General features: G+C 37.1%; 2 protein-coding genes across 5 annotated transcripts in view; one reads left to right on the forward strand and one right to left on the reverse strand.

The window, feature by feature from the left end:
- Fyttd1 (forty-two-three domain containing 1) overlaps window positions 1–209 on the reverse strand; it is a 39,166-nt gene extending 38,957 nt beyond the window's left edge. Inside the window, exon 1 of the mRNA XM_015486799.2 lies at window positions 73–209. Coding sequence (XP_015342285.1) covers window positions 73–124 — 52 coding nt within the window. The 5' untranslated portion in view covers window positions 125–209. The remainder of the gene's footprint in view (window positions 1–72) is intronic.
- Window positions 1–22,111, forward strand: part of Rubcn (rubicon autophagy regulator) — a 66,988-nt gene that overhangs the window by 12,561 nt on the left and 32,316 nt on the right. Inside the window, exons 1-5 of one of the 4 annotated variants that reach the window (XM_048794246.1) lie at window positions 322–575; window positions 1,767–1,848; window positions 10,070–10,223; window positions 19,546–19,629; window positions 21,524–21,683. In XM_048794246.1, the coding sequence (XP_048650203.1) occupies window positions 1,835–1,848; window positions 10,070–10,223; window positions 19,546–19,629; window positions 21,524–21,683 (412 nt within the window). In that variant the 5' untranslated portion in view covers window positions 322–575; window positions 1,767–1,834. Of the gene's footprint in view, window positions 1–321; window positions 576–1,766; window positions 1,849–10,065; window positions 10,224–19,545; window positions 19,630–21,523; window positions 21,684–22,111 lie in introns of those variants that run through there. The other 3 variants (XM_048794245.1, XM_048794247.1, XM_048794248.1) reach the window with 3 other exon arrangements.

Raw genomic sequence — 22,111 nt, forward strand, 5'->3', positions numbered from 1 at the left:
GGGGGGGGGGGGGGGGGCTGAAGTAGAGTTAATCGAACTTGGATTAGACCGGCGTTATTTACTAGTTTTCACCTCTGCGTCCAGTTCCCACGGTAAGAGGACATAAATGCGTAAGCGTCCGCATCTTGACGACTTCCTGAAACCAGGCCTCTATCGGTGATCTAGGTCCCAGTTCCTACCAGATCGCAAACCCCGCACACCCGGCACTGAGGTCTGCAGTTCGTCGCTAGCCCAGCCTCGGATTGGGTAGAGCGGTGCATGCTGGAAGCGACTGGATCGTCGAAGGGCTTATTGGGAATTGTAGTTCTTGGAGCCGGAAGTGGGGGTGGCAAGGATATTAACCGCAGCTGAGACAGCAGTCACTGAGGCTGCCGCCGCCCCAGGGTTGTGCATCACTCTCAGCCCACCAGTCTTGGGTGTTTCCTCTGCCCTTTCGGGGCTCCGGGCGCCCTGACGAGCACAGCGGCTGGGCCGCCTCTCCTCAGCTAGGTGGCGGCTCCGCAGCCCCGGATGCGGCCGTAGGGCACGGGAATGGATCTTGGCGGCTGTGAGAAGCTCCTGCCCGAGGAGAGCAGGTGGGCTAGGAGGGAGCTGGGGAGTCGGGGACTGTAGGTGGGTTTGAGCACCGGGAGGTTTGGGAGGTCTCGACAGCACCGTGAGAGGTGTCAGGCACACAAACCTGCGGGTGCCTGCCCCGGGGTACACGTCGAAAAATTTCTGAGAGGAGGGACTGGAAGGGCGTGAAGAGGACGGGGAAGGTGGGTCAGATTCGTTGAGGGCTGGGGAGCAGAAAAGGTTGACCCCCAGATTCAAGACTGCTAGAGAGGAGGTGTATTGAGAGTCGGGGAGATAAGGTCTGAGGTGCTGTAGTGAAATTTTATAGGCCCGAGTCTATAGATAGGAGCAGGAGACCAGACTGGTACCTGGGCTGAAACTTGCGGTGACAGCAGGCTGGACCAATATAAGAGGGTGAGGTAAGATGAGTTTGGGGAAGAAGGCGAGGAAGGCCCGTGGATGAAAAGTGAGTGTGTGTAATGGCAGTGGCGTGGGGATAGTGACTTGCTGATGAGACTAAAAATTGTGTGCATGCCTTTTGTCAGTGCTTGATCACTTGTCAGAGCCAAAGGGCCTTTCTGTCATTTCCTTTTCTTCAAACCTTTCACTTCTTCCGCACGATGCAAACTAAGCAAGTGCACATTTATATGGAACTATTTATTGTCAGAGAGTCCGTGTCTTCTGGAAATTAGGGAATTTCAGTATTTTGGGTTTTTCCTGAGGTGCTGGGAATTGAAGCCTGGATCTCATACATGCTACCACTAAACTATACCGCAAGTCCTGGGATTTAATATTTTAAAAATTACTTTGCCCAAATGATCAACTGGACTCTGTAGAGGTGTTTCTCTATTTGGGTTTGCTTCATTATAACTGGTCTTACTTATGGTGGGGTGTAGTTCACAGGGGTACTTACCTAGTATGAGGAAAGTCCCAGGTTCCATCACCATCACTGCAGTAACAATAACAACAACAAAACTGGTCTTAACCTCTTAAAGAGGCTGAAATGGTGACAGGACTACAGCAGGAATGTGGCTTAAGGGAGTCTTGCTTGACATTTAGAAGCAATTTCAGACAAGTAATGGTCTAGGAGTAGCTGAAGTCCAAAGTTTAGAAGCAGATTTACCTCTGAGAAAATATCCTCAGGGGAGAACTGAAATGTGCCTGAGTGAAGATTTTGCTGTTTTAAGGGTGACTCCACTTTTTGTGCACAGGTACCCTGTGGCTGGCTGAACAAAGTCTGGACTGACAGAACTTTGGGGGTTTTGCCGGAGATCTATGAATGATGTGCACTAAGTAAAACTGAACACTTTACTTCCCTTTTCTATTTTTCAGTTTCTACTTATTTATGTTTGGCTATTTATTCTTCCTCCAGATGTCTGTGAAACCTAAACAAGTTTTAGAGTTATTTTGATTTTCCTTTACTAGTTCATGTGGGGCAGACTGAGTCAAAATTTAAATTCAGTTTCTTTCCCCTTTTAGCTGGAGGTGCATTAGTTGTTAATTTATCAAACAATTATTTACTATATGCTAGGCACTGTTTTAAAAGCTTTACATATATTAATTTTTTTATCCTCTTAACAACTGTATGAGGTAGGTACTTTAGTTACTATCATTTCACAGATGAGGAAGCTGAAACATGGACAGGATAAGTAGTCATACAGTGAATCTCTCTTGGGCCTGGGGTTTAAACCCAGGTAGTCTGGCTCCAGAATTTTCATTTTTAATATCTTTACTATGCTGCCTATCAGTATGCTAATAGTGACAATGAAATATATAGATAGGTACCTTTCTGTTCCTGTCCTTCAGGCCAACACCACATCTCCTTTTCAGATATCTTTGCTTGTCTGTTTTTTAAAAATATTTATTTAGTTGTAGATGAACACACAGTATCTTTATTTATTTTTATGTGTGCTGAGGATCAACCCAGTGCCTCACACATGGGAGGCAAGCACTTTACCACTGAGCTACAGCCCCAGCTCTTGTCTATTTTTGTATGCTTATCTTTTAACCAGCTAACTTTTGTCAAAACTATTAAATCAATGGTGTTTTCCCAACAGTCATTGATATTGTTGTTATAGACTTGCTTTCTCTCTGTTAGTAGTCAGTGAACTCAGAATGTGTTTCATGAGGCTTCCTGGTACTTATGTTCTCCTTAGCTCCAGATAGATAATTGATAAATATATGCCTTATGCCTGAAAATTGGAATATTGTCACTGGGAACATAACCTTTCTATGGCCACTACTGTACCCAATTCATAAACAGTCTTCCTGATGAGTTGGAATCATTTTTAAACATAAAGGATAGAACTTCAGTACATTTTCTGAAAGCAGTTGATATAGTGAAATGCACATAAACTTTAAAGCCAGACAGACCTACATTTGAATCCTAACTCCTCCGCTTGGTCAAGTTACTTATCCCAAATCAGTGGGAAGAATAATACTTTCTAGCTAGAGAGATTATGATAATTCTACATAATGTGCACAAAGCTCTTCAGAGTGTCTGGTATGTACTAAGTGCAAATAATTTTCTGCTTCCATCCAATCTCCAGGTTTCTTGAGACATGGTGGGTTTGTGCTCCTCAGGTTACTATTTGCAAGAGTAGAAATGTTCTTCCTCCTTTCATAGCTCCTCTGAGTTGAAAACATTGGAGACTGAGGTGTTGGGCTTTTTTTTTTTTTCTTTTCTAGCATTACTGGGGATTGAACCATGGGGCTCTGTCACTGGTTTAGCTACAGCCCCAGCCCTTTATTTTTTATTTTGAGACAGGGTCTCAAATGCCCAGGCTGGCCTCAAACTTGCAATCTTCTTACCTCAGCCTCCTGAATAGCAGGATTTACAAGTGTGTGCCAATATGTGTGGCTGACTAATTTTTAACTTCAACCTGGGAATGTAGTTATGACATAGGTTCCCCTATTGTTTTCCAGCCAGCTAGCTATCCACTAGCAAAGTGCCATGATGCATTTTTTTAACTTTCCCTGGGGTTTCTTAAATGCCAGTTGTATAGAGATTGTCTGCTGAAACTACTGAACAGTTAAAGGAATGGGCCTTCTAGCATCGTTCTGTCACCCTAGACTGCCTTAGGCTATAAAGTCTACTTCTAAGCTTGGAATTTAGCTACATACACTCCTCAGTATACCTGGTACAGTGATCCAGATAGAATCAGAATTTAAGTGGTAAGATACTTTTTAGTGTCTCTAAACTATATTTATTCAGCTGACCAAAAAGTTCTCTTCCTGTTCTCTGTCTTAATAGCATTTTCCAATCAATTAGAGGCCAGAGCCTCAAAATGAAATTTGATGTTTCCCTCTTCTCCATTTCCTATATCCAGTCACTAGATTCTATGAATTCTGTTCCTGATTTTCCTTCGAAGTAAAGGAAAAAAAAAAATTCAAAAAAATTCAGGGTATAGTCTTGCTTTAGGCATGGTCAGTCTAGGTTCTGAAAGTCAAGCATTTGTCCCAGTCTGTGAGCTCTGCTTCCTGATGTGTTGGTTTCATTATCAGGCAAACTTTTACAGGATAACTCTTGCCAACTCCAAGTTTGGCAATCCCAATAAGAAAAAAAGTACGTAGTCCCAATAGCTTCTGCAAAAACAAAAATCCTGGGACTGACTCTTTTTGTTCTGATTTGAGTTCCTGTTCTTGTGATCAAGGTATGGAATATGCTACTCACTTGGACCTAAATTATATACCCAATGCTGGATCCTAGGGTCAAGTGAGACCTTCTTGGAACCTCATGAATCAAAGTTAATTGGTAGAGGTATGTGTGTGTGCCAATATGCGTGGCTGCCTAATTTTTAACAGAGGTATGGTAGAGGTATGGTTCCCCTGTGGAAAATCGAGACTTCTGTCACCAAAATAAAATGTCATGAATTCTGGGCAGATGCAAACCATGCAGAATAGTGTTATCTCTCATCGGGGATTATTTTTGTATACTAACCAATCTTCCTGTCTGAATTTAGTTTAATAATTCCAAATAGCCTCTTCACACTGCTACTAATTTAATTTTTGAGAAACAAAGTTACTATGGTATTTTACTCAGAATTCCAGTATTCAATCTGTTTGTTATCCCTTATGAATCTCCTAGTTACAGAACCATGACATTTGGCCATTTTCTTTTTTAGTTGTAGATGGACACAATACCTTTATTTTCATTATGTGGTGCTGAGGATCAAACCCAGAGCCTCACACATGCTAGGTGAGCACTCTACCACTGAGCCACAACCTCAGCCCCAGATTTTTGGCCATTTTCACATCTCTCTTGCTGTTCTTTTTCTTGCTTCTCCACACTCCCTGCAATACCTCCATCTTTGCCAGGAAAGCTTAGTCATCCTTTAACAACTTCTTTAGAAGGTAACCCTAACCTGTTCTTTTCCATTCTCACTTCACAGCATAGTTAAGTGCCTGTTTCCCCCATTACTTTTTGAGTTCCCTGAGAGATGGGGACCCTCCTGCTCAAATAACCTAGCTTCCTAACACAGTTCTTGACATATATTTGATGCTCAGTGAATATTTGTTCAGGAAATGAAAAGATTAACAATTTGAACATGGCTTTTACAGTTGGGCAGTGCCAGTGGTACTCTTGCTATTGAAAGGAACTTTTATTTCTCCTCCCTATTCATTTTCATTTTTTTCACATTTATTTTTACTTCATATTTTTCCCTTTTCCCTTTGATCATGCTAAGGATTGACAATTCATATAGAACTAATAGTAAAGCAGGTTAATCATATGATTTTTTAGCAGTTCACACTGCTAATTCAATTACTAGTACTCAAAACAATATGAAACACATACACCATAGAAATGTACCCTTGTAACTTTTAGGAAAACTGCTATTGTCAGAACCCAAGAGGGGGAGGCAAATCAGCTGACTACAGTAACCCTAAGCCTGAAGATTTTCTCAATATTCTTTCTCCTCACAGCTGTTTCTGCTTTTTTTTTTTTTTTTTTTGTACCAAGGATTGAACCATTGAACCCAAGGGTGCTTAACCGTTGAACCACGTCCCCAGACCCACTCTTTTTTAAAATTTTGAGACAGGGTCTCACTAAGTTGCTAAGGACCTTGCTAAATTGATGAGGCTGGTCTTGAACTTGCAATCCTTCTGCCTCAGCCTCCCAAATTGTTGGGATTACAGGCATGCCCCATCACACCCTGCTGTTTCTGCTTCTTTATAGCTTTATCACTTCTGTTAGGTGGATTTTTTCTTTTTTCTTTCTTCTTTATCCCCCTCCCTCCTCCTCCTCTTCTTTTTTGATCTTCTACTCCACAAGTTTCATCATATTGTCTGGGTGATTATAGACCTACTTTGTCCAACATGATTGCCACTAATCACATGTGACAATTTAAATAATAGTTTTTAAATATTAGTAGGAGGAATGGTATATCAATGACGTATACTATGGGAGCGCTAATAAAGGAATTATAGTGGACCAGATCATTTAGAACCTCTGGAAAAGAGATTGAGCTAGAGGTAAACCTTAATCCCTGAATGGGGTGACAAGAAGCATTCCAAAATGAAAAGATCTGATGAAGTCACAGAAATAGAAGTGAGATTGTCATGTTTGTAATAGGGAGAGAGGTAGTCTATATTGTATTTAAATTAAAGAATACCGAGCAGGAAAATTGGTGTTAAGATTGGGGCCCAGTGATTTAAAATCTTTGAGCTTCATACCAGGAAGTCTGTACATCATCCATGGTTAGTTTTCTGACATAAGGGATTCTCCTGCCTTTGGTTAAATCTAACTCATTGTTGAAATTCACTAATTTCAATATCATTTAAATTTAGTATGGTTGGTGAGACATTGGTTTAATAGGTATGAAGTCGCCAAGTATGCTATAGATACTGCCTATTTCCTCCCAGATATTAAGATTTGGCCATTAAAGGGATGGAACTGGCCAATAATTAGGTTCTCCTAAGTGCCCCAGAACCGAGAGACTATTTATAATAGAGTCAAGTACTGTTTTTTCTATATTATTTATATTAAAAGCAGCATAAATACTTAACTCTATAGTCTACAAGTTAATACTGTATAGTTAAAAACAGAAAATATGTAGCCAGATAGAAAAATGTACTAAACACAAATTAAGTGTGGGAGTCTCTTGCTACCTCAGTGTTACTAGTAATTATCTCTCTTAATTTTTTTTCCTCTCCCTTGAGGAGGAACCCATTACTTCTTTCCAGGAAGTGTTTTCTAGAATTAAAATTCCCAGGGGCTTACCTGACCACAGTCTTTCAGCCTAGGAAGCCCCTGATACTTGGGTATTAAAAAAAATCCTTTATGGTGCTTTCCAGTTTCTTGTTTGCTAACTTTGTTCAGATCATTGATCCATTATTAATTACTGGTTTCAAAGAACACCTAAACTTTTCCCCTCTTCTCTGTGTTCCCTTAATATCACCAAAATTTACTGCTGTAAACATTTTTTTAGTGTCTTTATGTTGTGGCATAAATGTAACATTACATTTTGCCTTTTTATAGTTTAATATACTATCATTAGCTTTGAAATCTTTTTGATCAAGAATTTCAATTCTTTCATGGTATTTCATTATATGGATATCATACTTCTCTCTCCTTACTTGGTACAGATTGATCTTCAACTGTGGTGAAGTATCAGGTAATGATACCATGACCCAATCTAGATAAAAGTTACTGGATGGAAGGCATGTGCTGATGAGCTGAAGTTGTTTCTCTTTACCACTAATAAGAGTACTTGGAGATTGATGATGTGTCTGTATATATTTATTCCGTTGAATCTCCCTTTATATTTGCAAAGTACTTTCCCTTATTTATTATATATCACTTATTTTTAGTTATTAGTTATATTTTAGTTACATATATATGATAATACAAGTTTCTTAAAAATAAGATTTGTTTGTAACTTTTTTTTTTGTTTTAATCTTGGTGCTCCTTATTATAATTTGGCAAACTTAAGACTGAGTTGGCATTTAGGAAAATTATTTTTCCTCTAGATGTCCTTGAGTCACTTAAGCAATTTCTATTCCTCTTTAAAGGAGGAATGTAGTCAAAATCCTCTCAAAAGAAATTAGGTAGGGGGCTGGGGCTGTAGCTCAGTGGTAGAGCACTTGCCTCACATGTATGAGGCACTGGATTCTATCCTCAGCACCACATAAAAATAAAAGTAAAGATATTGTGTCCATCTAGAACTAAAAAAATTATTTTAAAAATTAGGTGGGACTTTATTCTGAAATTGGTTTTACTGTGAGTTGATGAAAATGATTTAGGTGGAGGTGAGTTATGCTTTCCCTTGCACTCAGGCCTAGTTCCTCTTTGGCAGAGAGTGAGAGACTTAGAAATACATGCTTTTATTTTAGGGTGAATAAGGAAGAAACATTTTGTGTACTTGTGAAAGCTATTCTTCCAAGGACTGCTCTCAACCTAATACACTTCTCAATCTAATATACTGTGTCCAGGTAAAGGCTACTTGTGAATAAAAGGTGATACCATACAAATAATTATTATCAAACAGGTTTAAGCTAGGAAAAACTGGCCTTACCAGCTGAAAATGTGGTTAAAGAATAGGGAAAGGATATTTGATTTCTCCATGGTGATTTGTTTGCTTGCATCTAATGGATTAATCCAACTGCTATGTATGGGCATCAATTGAATTTAGTATTTCAACACTCTGAAAATGATATTTGTATCATTAGGGTAGAGGACACTAACAAGGTGAAGACACAGACTAATCATGTAAATCAATTTTTAAAAAAAGTTTGGTTTACTTCTAGGTGAGCATATATGTATGTGTATGTGTGTGTGTGTGTGTGTGTGTTAGTGTGTCTCTCACACACACACACACACACACTCCAAATATAGATTATTGAGTATATTATAGAATAAAAGTCACATTCTTTTGTAGCTTTGACAACTCAAGGGAATGTTACTGTGGAGAAAGAAAAGTTCCTTAGCATCATCCAAAGGAAGCTATTAGTAGATATGAATGTTCATAGTTTTGAGGATTTCATTGCTCTTTGTATAACTTTAGAAGCAAAGTTCTAGGGTGATAGGGTATTTGATGTTTGCTTGTGGAATTTATCTTGCTATTCTTTGACAGCTAATGCAGAATGAATCAGAACACAGATATGCAGAGTCACCTGTTAAGCCAGACAGGTTTTCAGGCCTGTAAGACTTGACGGTAGCCTGTTGGAATGTGAAAACTGTGTCAGAAGACCTGAGGTTGGCTCTGATAAAGCATAGTTGGAGCTAAAAGTTGGCAGTCAGTTGGCATTTTAGTGATCACGTTAGTCCCTCTGATACAGACATAGAACAAGTCTGGTGATCCATGTTTAATGAGATAAAGTTAAGGAAACTGGTTGTCTCCAATTTAAATACATTCTTGTTCACAAGACCTTCAGAGCAGAAGACCGGAGTGAGATCCATCTGGACCTCCCTTTTGAGATAACACTCTTATACCCTATCTATCATTGATTTTATTTATGAATTTTACTTTCCTCATCTACTTTCCTAAAATATCTCCAAAAATTAACAAAAGAGATTAGTTTGGAGTATTGATAGAAAGGATTTTAATTCAGGACCCCCCCATAGATATTTATATGATATAAAACAGTTATGGTGAAAGTTCTCTGAAGAAATCATTGCCCTGAAGAAGGAAGTATATTCTAAAAAGAAATAAGAGGAAGATAAAGTGTGCAACATAACGAATGGGGGCCCAAGAGGCAGAGTTTGACACTTCTCATGTTTTCCTTGCCTAGTTTGATTGAGCATATATCCAGCTCTTTCATTCACTTACATTTGGTTTTGAGTTTTTATTGTGTTGGAAACTATATTGAGAAAATGTTGGAGATTTAAGAGAAAAGTTGAGGATCTTCTAGGACAGCAATTTCAAACTTTTCCACCAGAGTACATCAAGTCATCTAGGAGAATGAGCTGATAATGGACTGGTTTGGGAACATTTCCTAAAGTGGCTCAGTGCAAACTTTAAAACAATTTTGTCTGAATTTTAACTTAAAAATCATGGAGGACATTTGTGTTCTTATCCATATTTATGTGAGTATGTACATGAATACTTTCTGCCCTTTACTATATTGTACTTAGTGCTTAGAAATAATATTGAATACAAAGTAGTGTTTGGCTTTTTGTTTGCTTATTTGGTAAAAGATTTCTGGTTCTAAGTAAATGCACTCATCTTTTTGCCCTTGTACTGTCACTGTTCAGAAATGGATCTTAATATGTCATACTCCTAAATACACAGAGTTGTAGACTACTTATATGAAGATTGAATTAGACAGTAGATGAAAATCATTCACAAAGTATAATGTGTCATGTAAAATAAGGGTGTTTGATAGTTTGTTTCTTCTTTTTAATTTTAGTGTTCTTTATAGTTTTATCCTGTAAGAGTTGAGACTATTCTCAAGTGTAAAATGAATGGAGGAGAGAACGTTAGAATGTGGGCAGAAGGATCCTTGGCTTAGACTTTGTTTGGTATGATCAGAAATCAGGTATAACAAATTTAACTAAACATTGATATAATTGCAGGAGGGAGCACTGGCAGTTGCTGGGCAATTTGAAGACTACTGTTGAAGGTTTGGTGTCAGCCAATAGCCCCAATGTTTGGTCCAAGTATGGTGGCCTGGAGCGGCTTTGTAGGGACATGCAGAGCATTCTCTATCATGGGCTCATACATGACCAGGTATGTAGAAATCTTATTTTTTTCTAATTCTGTATTACTTGTTGGAAACAAATAGTTAATAGTTGCATTAAGGTGTTTGGCAGAGAGAAGATGAAGGGCACTAGTCTGTGAGCTCTTTTTTTTTTTTTTTTTAGTTGTAGACAGAAACAATACATAAATTCTATATAAATCAGTAGAATTTATATGTGATGCCAAGGATTGAACCTAGTGCCTTACACATGCCAGGCAAGTACTGTACCACTGAACCACAACCTCAGTCTGTCTGTGAGCTCTTAATGGTAGGATTGAAATTTAATACATTATTTTTTTTTTGATCCAAAACATTTTACTTAGTGCCTGATGTATCAAAGATGTCAGTGGAATGAATAAATTGCTGAGTGTGACAGCATATTATCAATGATCAGTTTATGTTAACTGTTGTTGCTTTAACAAATGACTATGAACTTAATGGCTTATTATTTTACAGTTATTATTTAAGTATTAAAACACTAATATTATTTTAATAATATATTATTGTGTATAATATATTATATAATATGTGATAATATATAATTATATATACAATGTTATATAACATAGTAGTATATATTATTATATATGAGTATATAATGTTATATATTTTAATAATAATAATAATAATATCATTATAACTTATTATTTGAGGTCACATTTCTGACTTAAGTTTCACTAGGCTAAAAGCATGGTGTCTGCAGGACTGTGCTTCTGGAGGCTCTAGGGGATTCTCCCATTTCTTTGCCTTTTTGGCTTCTAGAGTTGCATTCCTTGAATTCTTTGGCTCCTAGCCCCTTCCTCTATCCTCAGTACCTCTTAGAAGAACTCCTGTAATTACATAGGGCCCACCTGGATAATCTCACCATCTCAAGTTCCTTAATTTTTTTTCCTCCTCCTCCTTCTCCTTTTTCTTCTTCCTCCTCCTCCTCTTCCTTTTCTTCTTTTTCTTCTTCTTCTCTTTCTTCCCCTCCTCTTCCTCCTCCTCCCTCCTACTCTTTTGGCAGTACTGGGGATTGAATCCAGGGGTACTGTACCACTGACCTACATTCCTGGCCTTGTAATTTTTTATTTTGAGACAAATCGTACCGACTGACTTTGAATTTGAATTTGCCTCAGCCTCTTGAGTACCTGGGATTATAGGTGTGCAGTATTGTATCAGTCAAAAGATCCTTAATTTAATCACAACTGCCAAGTCCCTTTTGCCATAAAGGGTAACATTCACAGGTTCTAGGAATTGGGATGTGGATGTCTTGGAGTACCATTTTTCTTTTTTCTTTTTGGGTACCGGGGATTGAACTTGGGGGTACTCGACTACTGAGCCACATCCCCAGCCCTATTTTGTATTTTACTCAGAGACAGGGTCTCACTGAGTTGCTTTGCTTTGAGGCTGGCTTTGAACTCATGATCCTCCTATTTCAGCCTCCTGAGCTGCTGGAATTACAGGCATACCCCACTGTGCCGACCTTGTAGGACCATTGTTAGTCAACCAAAGTCAAGAGGCTTTTTTTTTTCCCCCCTAAATCTTAGGTTTGTTTTAAAACCATGGTTCACATTCCCACACCCCCCTCCCTGATTCTCTTTGAATTGGATTTTTCATTGTTTCCTAAATTCAGAATTTTTTTTATTACTATCTTTGCTTTAAATTAGTAATAGGATGAAAGAATTAAATACTTTACTTATAGGGCTAGTGAGAATTCATCCTCAAAATTCACATGAAAACTCCAGCAGTTTTAGAAATGACTAGTGAAAACGAGGTGAAGAGAAATGAAGATTAGCCTGAGTAGTTAATAGTGATTGAGTCATTGGGATTTTTCTCCTAGGAGCATCCCAGGACACATTTGAGAAATAATTATATTATCGTTTTTTTAATATCCTTTGAACATTACTTTGTAGACAACTGGTTGATGTTTCTGAGTGGTAGTTTTGATTTTAATTTGTGTTTTTGTTATAAACTTTATTTGATGTTGAGTTTCTTTTTCTTTATATCCTCAATTCTAATAACATTGAGTTTCAAAAATAAATGGAATCCTATAATACTTAATGGTTTTTGCTTTATCTTTGGCAATTACTCCATTTGCAGTGTTTCAAATAAGGTTTTGTTATGGGTAAAATTTTCTAGTGAGTCATTGGGGTTTAATACAGTCTTTTAAAACATCAAACTTCACAAATATATGCACAATTATGTACTTATAAACACTCATATCCTCCCATGTCAGGGACAAGTATTGTTTCCTGGAAATCCTTTCCCCTGCCCAAGCTCATTTTCTTTTTTATCAGAATTTGTTTTCAGTTGGTAGTCATATTGCAAAAGATCTAATAGGCTGTAGTGAAAGTGTTCATACTTGATAGAATATAATGTTACCTTCCCTTCTAGAAAGATATGTATATTGCTTCTGAAAAATATCTTTAAACCAGTGTTCCTGTTGGGTATTTTTATAATTCAATGGGAAAGTTAGCTTAGATTAGAATTTTTCTATTCAGAGTAAGTTCTGAAGGTGAGTTCCTGTGTCTTAAAGGACTTGGAAGATAGAAAAAACATGAGCATTTAAAGAGCTGAATTCTAATGGTCATCATTTTAAAAACATCTTTCCAGCTGACTGCATGGCTATACTTGTAATCCCAGTGCCTCAGGAGGCTGAGGCAGAAGAATTTCAAGTTTGAGACCAACCTCAGCAATTTAGCAAGGTCTGAGGACTTAGTGAGACCTTGTCTCAAAACATACAAGAAGGGCTGGGGATGTGACTTAGTTGTTAAATGACCCTCAGTTCAATCCCTGGTACAAGGAAGGAAGGAAGGAGGGAAGGAGAGAGGGAGGGAGGGAAGGAAGGAAGAGAGGGAAGGAAGGAAGAGAGGGAGGGAAGGAAGGGAGGTAGGGAGGGAGGGAGAAAGGAAGGGAGGGAGGAACAGAGGAAGGAAGGAAGGAAGGAGGGAGCTAGGTGCAGTGGCACATGTCTGTAATCCCAGTGACTTGGGCAGGAGTCAAGCAGGAGGATCAAAAATCCAAGGACAATTTAGTGGGGCCCCAGCAATTTATTGAGTCCCTGTCTAAAAATAAAAAGGGCTAGGGATGTGGCTTGGTGGTAAAGCACCTCTGGGTTTAATTCCTTCTACCAAAATAAAATATAAAACACTTTTCTAGGAATATGAAGGCAACATTGTATAATGGACTGACAGAAGTCTTTGGAATCAAATAGTATGTAGATCAAAATATAGACTCAATGCCCAAGTTCTTGGGAAATAAAATGACATAATAATAAATAAAATGACAATAATTATGGACTTTAAAGTTGCACTGCTTTTTTTTTTTTTTTTTTTGTTAAACCCTTTTTATTTTTTTTATTTTGGGACAGGGCCTCACTTAGTTGCTTAGGGTCTTGATGAATTGCTGAGGCTGGCTTTGAACTTCTAATCCTCATGTCTCAGCCTCCTGAGGTGCTGGAATTACACCTGACCACACTTCTCATAGTTTAATCTCAGTGTCACCGTAAATTATGTAATAATGGGTAAGTTATGTTCACTGGTGCCCACCTCCAAGGGTTGCTGTGAGACTTAGGTAATACATGAAAAACATTAGAAAATATAGTTGTCAGCCAATCTTCACTATTTGGTGATATTACTTAACTTTTTTTGAGTCTTGGCCCTTTTTGTCTATTCAGATGAGGATAATGATATTTATTTTATAAAATAAATCTTGATGGAAAAATTAAGTGAAGAAAATTAAATGAAGAAAAATCTGTCTAGTAGTTTGTGGCATATAAGAAGTAATTAATATTCCTTCATTATTTTAGTTTCCAATTACTTGTAATTCTGTGTGATCAAGAACATAGAAATTTTTTTAACTTTTTTTTTAGAAGTAGTTGGACACAATATTTTTATTTTATTTTATTTTATTTATTTTTATGTGGTGCTGAGGACTGAACCCAGGGCCTCGCATGTGCTAGATAAGCGCTTTACTGCTGAGCCACAATCCCATCCCCAAGAACATTGAAATTTTCAAAGCAATTACATTCACTCATTGAACTCTGTTGTCTGCCCTCACTGCTGGTGATCTTAACAGTTCAGTTTAAGAAAAATGACATCTATGTTACCTAATCTTATGAACATTTCTCCTTTGAATACTATTTTATGTGTAGTATTGTTGACCATCATGAAATCCTGATTTATATGACAATATCTTATGTCATAGGATTATTGTTCTTCATTTGTACCACTCTTCAGTTTCTTTCCCTAAAATTTCTTCCTTTTTTTGGGGGGGTGGCGGTTACTGGGGATTGAACTCAGGGGCACTCAACCACTGAGCCACATCCCCAGCCCTATTTTATATTTTATTTAGAGACAAGGTTTCACTGAGTTGCTTAGTACCTTGCTTTTGCTTGAAGCTCAAATTGAAATCGTAATCTTCCTGACTTAACCTCCTAAGCCACTGGGATTACAGGTGTATGCCACTGAGCCCGGCAAATTTCTTCCTTTATGATTTTTTTTTTTTTTGTGTGGTGTTCTCCTGTATGTCCTTGTCTCTTCTTACTCTGTACATTTTCCTGAAACAATCTCATCTATTTTCATTGTTGTAACTATTACTTGTGCATTGATGATGCCCAGCTCAGACTTCTCTGATGAATTCTAGGTCCATAAGACTAGCAATTTCCTATATCTTGCCATATGGCTGTCCATCCTACAGGCTAAGCACAATCAATACTAAACTTATTTTTTCTCATGAGATTGTCCTTCCTCGTGATATTCTTTATACTAGTTTGTAACGTTGACTTACTAAGTGTGCTGAGCCAGTACCCAAGAATCATACCAACATGTTTTACAAAAACTGCAAATTTCCTGGACTAATGACCAAAATAGATACCAAGTCAGAGGTGCTGCCTTTAGTGGTTAAAGTACTTATGTCTCAATAACAAATAGGTTCTTTTCTTGGCTCTATTACCAATTTTACATTTTCATCTAGAGTAGTCACTTAACCATATAATTAGATAGTTTATCATCTGTACTAGAAAAAGAAAATGTATCATGATGAAATAGTAAAGTCAATGAGATTCTTAAATGAAAGATGCTTTGTAAATGCACAATATTAGAAGCATATTTTGTTCCAGTTATTGAAAGCATAATATCTGTGAAAGCACCTGGTCATCAGAATAAAAAGCATCAAAGTATGTGATCACTTGCCAGACAGCAGTACTGTTAATAAATAAAAGCAGAGCAAACCAGGCAAATCTGTCATACGTTTTCTCTTTCTCTCTCTCTCTCTCTCTTATCTGTCATACGTTTTCCCTTTCTCTCTCTCTCTCTCTCTCTCTCTCTCACACACACACACACACACACACACACACTTCTCTTTCTCTCTCTCTCTCTCTCTCACACACACACACACACACACACACTTCTCAAGTAGAAGCTCTAACGGGGAAAAATAAAAAACAATAGATTCATGCCAATTTCATTACTGCTTTGTTCTGCCTTAAAAGATCTAAGAAATAAAGTCTGTGTCAAGGACTTATTTTTCCTTTTCAACTTCCTCCCCAAAAGATTAAGGCTTTCAAAGGGTTTCAGGCTGCTGTGTCATCAAGCTATTCTGGGTGTTATATCCTTAGAGTGGGGGAAGGGATACAATGCTTCGTGTTGGTCATGTCTCCTGTATTTTCATAAGGATGTGTAATGGAATATGAATTATTGTTTTTTAATCACTTAGGGCATTTGAAAAGCTATAGCATCATGATGGTATTTTTTTAAGTTGTAGATGGACACAATATCTTTATTTTTATTTGTTTTTATGTGGTGCTGAGGAATGAACCTAGTACCTCACACGTGCAAAGAAAGCACTCTACCACTGAGCCACAACCCCAGCCCATGATGGTATTCTTAATCAAGGATCTTATTTTCCTTGACAGCCTGTATCTGGACTACCTTTTAGTCCTTCCATGAAGCAAGGCATATTTTATAATCTCTATTCTACTACTGGAAATGTGGAGACACTCAGACCCTGAGATAGCTGAATTAGGAGAAGTCAAAGAATTCCCTGCTTTTCCATCACCAAGAAGAAACTGTTCATAACAAATTAGCCCAATTTTTAAAATAACAAAAATAATGAAAAAGATCTGTGTTTTTTTCTGAGTATGTAAATTATATAAATTCTTATTTGTTGAACATTTGGCAAATACCAGAAAGAAGAGTAAATGTCACCCATAATCTTAACACCAAGTAATAACAACTTTAATATTTTGTTAGATTGTCTTGAACTTTTTCCCATGTATTTATATTCTTTCTAAAAAATGGTAGTATCATTGTTTATCACTCTACAACTTATGTTCATATCTTCAATTTTTTGAATATACCATTACTTAATGTGGTTAAAAACATTAGAAAGTATAAAAAATATAGTGAAGAATCTTGTTCCTTTCTGATCCCATAGTTAACTATTATTTACTAGTTTCTTTCCAGAGAATTTCTACATCATCTTATATAAACCACACCTATAATACATCATACAGAATTTCCAGTTTCACTTTCTTTGTACTGAATCAGTAACTTAAAGATCCTATAATATGAATATAAAAATCTCTATTTTTCTGTTTTTTTAAACTTCTAAAAATTGTCTTGCCTCTACCTAATTTGACTTCAAGTCTTTATGACTTATCTTTATTGAAAAGGTTTTTCAGAGCATACTATTTAGTATTCATAAATATATCAGGATTTTTTTGTTTTTGTTTTTGTTTTGTTTATACTGGGGATTTAATCCAGGCTCAAGTTTACCACTGAGCTACATACCTAGCACTTTTTAGTTTTTATTTTGACATAGAGTCTCACTGAGTTGCTTAGTGTCTCACTAAATTGCTGAAGCTGGCCACAAACTTGCAATTCTCCTGTCTCAGCCTCACTAGCTACTGGGATTACAGGCGTACACCAGCACATCTGGTTATACCAGTTATTTTCTCAGTGTGAATAATCATAATTTTAAATGTGAAATTATAACAAGTACGATTGACAAAAAATAAATTTGGGAACATAAAATAACATTCTTGGTAAGCTGCACCTTTATTGGTTGTAATAAAAGTGCATGGTTATTCTAGGGAATCATCTATACCTAACTGGAGAAAGTGCTTCTTTCCCAGAATAAGAAGAATTGGGAAGCCATCACTTTTTCATCAAATATACAGCTTTGTCTTTAATGTATATATAATATTACACATATGTATATAACCTAATTTATGTAATCAGTACTCTTCAGACAAATGTTCAAGCTGTTTATGTATTTTTATCTTTTATAAAATGAACATTCATACTGTTTTTTATTTTATAAAGAGAAAATTTTTTGAGGGTTGGTTTTTTTGTTTGTTTGTTTTTGTTTTGGAATGCTGATGATCAAACCCAGAATTTTCAGTATATTAAGCAAGTGTTCTACCACTTAACTACATCCCTAGCCCTGTAAAGAAATTTAAAATTTGTAATACTCTCTGTTCCTATTGGTTGATAATATCATTTTTGTCCTTCATTCTGATGTGATTTATTTTTATTAATTTGTATATGTTGAACCATCCTTACATTTCCCAGGATAAATCCAACTTGATCATGGTATATAATCTTTTCTCTCTCTCTTTGTTTTGGCAGTACTAGAGATTGGACCTAAGGGCACTCTACTGAGCAATATCTCCTGCCCTTTATATTTTTTATTTTGAGACAGGGTCTTGCTAAGTTGCTGAGACTAACCTCAAACTTGCAATCCTCCTGCTTCAGCTTTCCCAGTTGCTGGGATTACAGGTGTGCACCACTCTGTCAGTGATAATGAAATACAGTCTTTTTGATATGCTGTTGGAATTGATTTGTTAGTATTTTGTTGAGAATTTTTGCATTTACATCCATTGGGGATACTAATCAGTATGTTTTTTTCTTTTTACTGTTATATCTTTGTCTGGTTTTGATATTAGGGTAATGCTGACCTCATAGAATGAGACTTAAAGAGTTCCCTCCCTTCAAATTCTCTGGAAGGAAACTAATAAATGAATAAACAAATAGTTTGAGAAGCATTGGTATTCAGTTTATTTTATTATTTATTTATGTTTGTTTGTTTTTGGCAGTACCAGGGCTAACCACTGAGTTATATCCCCAGCCCTTTAAATTTTTTTTTTTTTTAATTTTGAGAAAGGATCTTACTATGTCCAGATTTCCCTTGATATTGCAGTTCTCCTGCCTTCCATGTCATTGGGATTATAGCTGTGCACCACTACACCTGGTAATATTAGTTTTTTAAAATTTTGATGAAATTCGTCAGTGAAGCCATTTGGTCCTGGGCTTTTCTTTTTGGTGCACTTTTTATTACTGACTTAACATCATTACTTGTTATTAGTCTGTTTAGGTTTTTTAAAAAATATTTTTAGTTATATATGGACATAATATCTTTATTTTGTTTATTTATTTTTATGTGATGCTGAGGATCAAACCCAGTGTCTCACATGTGTGAGGCAAGCTCTCTACCACTGAGCCACAACCCCAGCCCTCTGTTTAGGTTTTGCATCTTCATAGTTCATTGGTTAGGTTATGTGTGCTCAGAAATTTATGTGTTCTAAGTTTTCTAATTTGGTGGTATATAATAATTCATAATGGTTCTTACTATCGACTTTTGAGATGCTTTTGGATTCTATATTAGGTTCTAATGTATTTTAAGGTCTCTTTCTAGGCTGTTTATTCTGTTCCATTAACTGGTTTGTCTCTTGATACTTGTGCTAGTTCTTTATTTTCAAAATTATTTAAATTTCAATTTTAACTTCTGCTGGATAGTCTGGTGAAGGATTCTAAAAAATCAATTAGGTTTTCATGATGTAAGCATTTTGTTATCGTGTTTGGGCCTTTTCCTGTCTAAGACCATTTTATGTAGGACTGAGCATTTCTTTCACTCTAAATACAGCCATTTCCTGAACTGGGTAGCATGAGAAAAGCAAGTGTTTCCTTAGTTGACTTTGTTTGTAGTAAGTACTGAAGGTGTTTATCTCTGGCTTTTAACAGTTCTTCACCAGCTTTAAGAATTACTATTTAGGAAACTGAATGGTAGAAAGAAGTAGAAAAGAGATTACTTCCACTGTATGCTGTGTATATCATATGCGTGTACACCTGTTCAGAAGAATGATTAAAGAAGTTTTAAACAATCTTTAAAAGGGTGAAGATGTGTATATATTCCTTTGATTGCTGCTGAGAACTTTTGTTGAGGAAAGGGAAGATTATGCTCTTTTTTTCTGTCTTTGAAAGTCAATAGTAAAACTAGATATGGTCCAGAATGGTAGTGATTTGCTCACTTTGTGTGTTCCTTTATCAGGTTTGTTGCCGCCAAACTGATTACTGGCAATTTGTGAAAGACATCCGGTGGCTTAGTCCCCACTCAGCCCTTCAAGTAGAGAAGGTAAGCGTGAAAGAAGAACTGGTATTCTAAGGTGCAGTTGCAAGTCTTCACTGTTTGATGTTCAGTTGGAAGAGAATTCTCGCCTAGAATGGAGTGTATCCAGTTTCCTGATAACTGAGGAAAGGAAGTTATTCCTGTAGAACTGGCATTTACTTTAAAAATAAGTAAATAAATAAATAAACCTGCAGGGCATGGTGGCATATACCTGTAATCCCAGCAACTTGGGATGTTGAAGCAGGAGGATTGCAAGTTTGAGACCATCCTCAGCAATTTAGGGAGGCCCTAACAATTTAGTGAGACCCTGTCTCAAAATAAAAAGGGTTAGGGGTGTGGCTCAACAGTTAAGTGCTCTTGGGTTCAAACCCCAGTACCAAAAATTAAAAAATAAACCTTACAGACCTATTGATCCAGGTCACTTTCTCTCCTCTGGGGAAGGTGTAAAGATCTGTGAATGTGGGACCATAAATAAGCTCTTCAAAATCTAGGGAAAATGGCAAGAGTTTTTCTAAAATAACAGGGGAAGTGGGACTTTTATGCTAATTATTTAAGAAGAAAAAGTACCAGTTAGAAAGGAATGTGAGATTTCTGTAGGCCAATATCAAATGGAACCAAGTATGATGTCCCTAACAGCTTTGGCTACTGTTATAGTACTTCTCTCTCCTGTTCTCAGCTTAATATGGTACCCCTGATTTCTAATCAGGGAAACTGAACTCAAAAGTTAGGTGATAATGGCTGAAGTTACACACCTGGTTCCAAAACAATCACTGCCAAGTTTATGTATATATTCATTTCACTCTATATTATGGAAAATTTCAAATATATATAAAATTAGAAAAACAAAACAAACTCCAAACTATCCATCACCCCACTTCAGCATTTGTCAATGTACTGCCAATCTTGTTCTGTGCATACCCCCCAATGCTAGATTCATTGCTAAGATAATGTTAGGAAAAGTAGCTTCTTTCTAGATAATCAGGAAACCAAATCACAGTGCCTCAATTCTATAGAAAAGCCTGTTATTTCCTTTTTTCTCGTCACTACTATTTTTCCCACTAAGCCTTCCTCTAACTTCTTTTCTAAATTATGTTGCTATTGTTATTTTCTCTTAAAAGATGCCTGAAATTGCCATTCATATATTTTGTCAGACTAATCCTGGGCTACAAGATTTTATTCTTAAAAACATTCAAGATCAAGGTTCCGAACAGAACTTTGCATCTAAAGCCAAAAAGAAGTGCTCAGATGGCTTCTCTTCAGTGGCATTTTTCCAAGATGCCTCCCACCCCCCAAGATTTTTGTCACATTCTTTTTTGAAGGCCACCTAAAATAGAGGACTCTGAGAAAAGCCAAGAGGTCAAGTTTTTCCTTCCTCTGAGTATCCCAGAACAGAGCCAGATGTAGATTGGCATAGTGGTGGACACTTATAGTCCCAGTTAGTCAGGAGGTGGAGGCTAAGGTATGAGGATCGTAAGTTGGTAGCCAGCCTGGGCAACTTATTGAGACCCTATCTCCGGATAAAATTTTTTAAAAGGCTCAGGGGTGGGAGTGGGTGCAGCTCAGAGGAAGAGTGCTTGCCTTGCAAGGCCCTGTGCTCAATTCCAAGTACTTTAGGAAAAAAAGAGCCAATGTAGCAGCTTTTTCTTTCCTGGAGTTGCCTCTCCTAGAACTGCATATCAGGTCTTAACTGCTTAGTTCCTCACTAGTGGTACAATTCATCAAGGAAACTATTAATCCCTTACATCATTCTCTAACTCTAGTATCCTCTAGATGCTAGCTAGAGAAAAATACTTCTGATTGCCTCCCTTTACCTATCTCAGTGAGTTCTTGGGTCATTAGGCCTCAATCCTGCTGTATCTAACAGGATGTATACTTTGACTCTTGCCTCTTTGTCTCACAGTTCATCAACTTACATGAGAATGGCCAGAATAATGCCGATGGTGTGAGTGAGCATGCTGTTGCAGAGTTGTGGCTACAGCACAGCTTACAGTGCCACTGCCTCTCAGCCCAGCTTCGACCTCTGCTTGGGGATAGACAGTATATTAGAAAATTCTACACAGGTGGGTAGAGATCACTTAGGGTTGCTGTATATACTTCCTTATTCTCTTCTACTATTCCTCTATAAGGTCTCTCTAATTCCAGAGCCTCATATTTTTCACTTGATGCCAAGAGATTCTTACTTAGAAACATATCCTATCTTCCTTTTCACCTCCCTTGAAAAACAATAAAACCTTATGCTAAGTATTCCACTATACCCATACACACAAACCAGTAATGGTGTAACCAAAATGTACGTAACAACCATTTATCGACAGTTTCTGTTGGGCCAGGCACTGTGATACTGTCCTCATCACAATAATCCCTAAGAATCAGGCATTAGTACTCCTATTTTCCCATCAGAGAAACAGAGTTCAAGGAGGTTAGGTGATTTGGCCAAAGTCACCCAGAGCCAGAATTTAGTCTGTCTTTTTTTTTTTTTTTTTTTTTT

The sequence above is a fragment of the Marmota marmota genome, unplaced genomic scaffold (genome assembly GCF_001458135.2).
Source record: "Marmota marmota marmota unplaced genomic scaffold, marMar, whole genome shotgun sequence".
NCBI classification, from domain to species: Eukaryota; Metazoa; Chordata; class Mammalia; order Rodentia; family Sciuridae; genus Marmota; species Marmota marmota.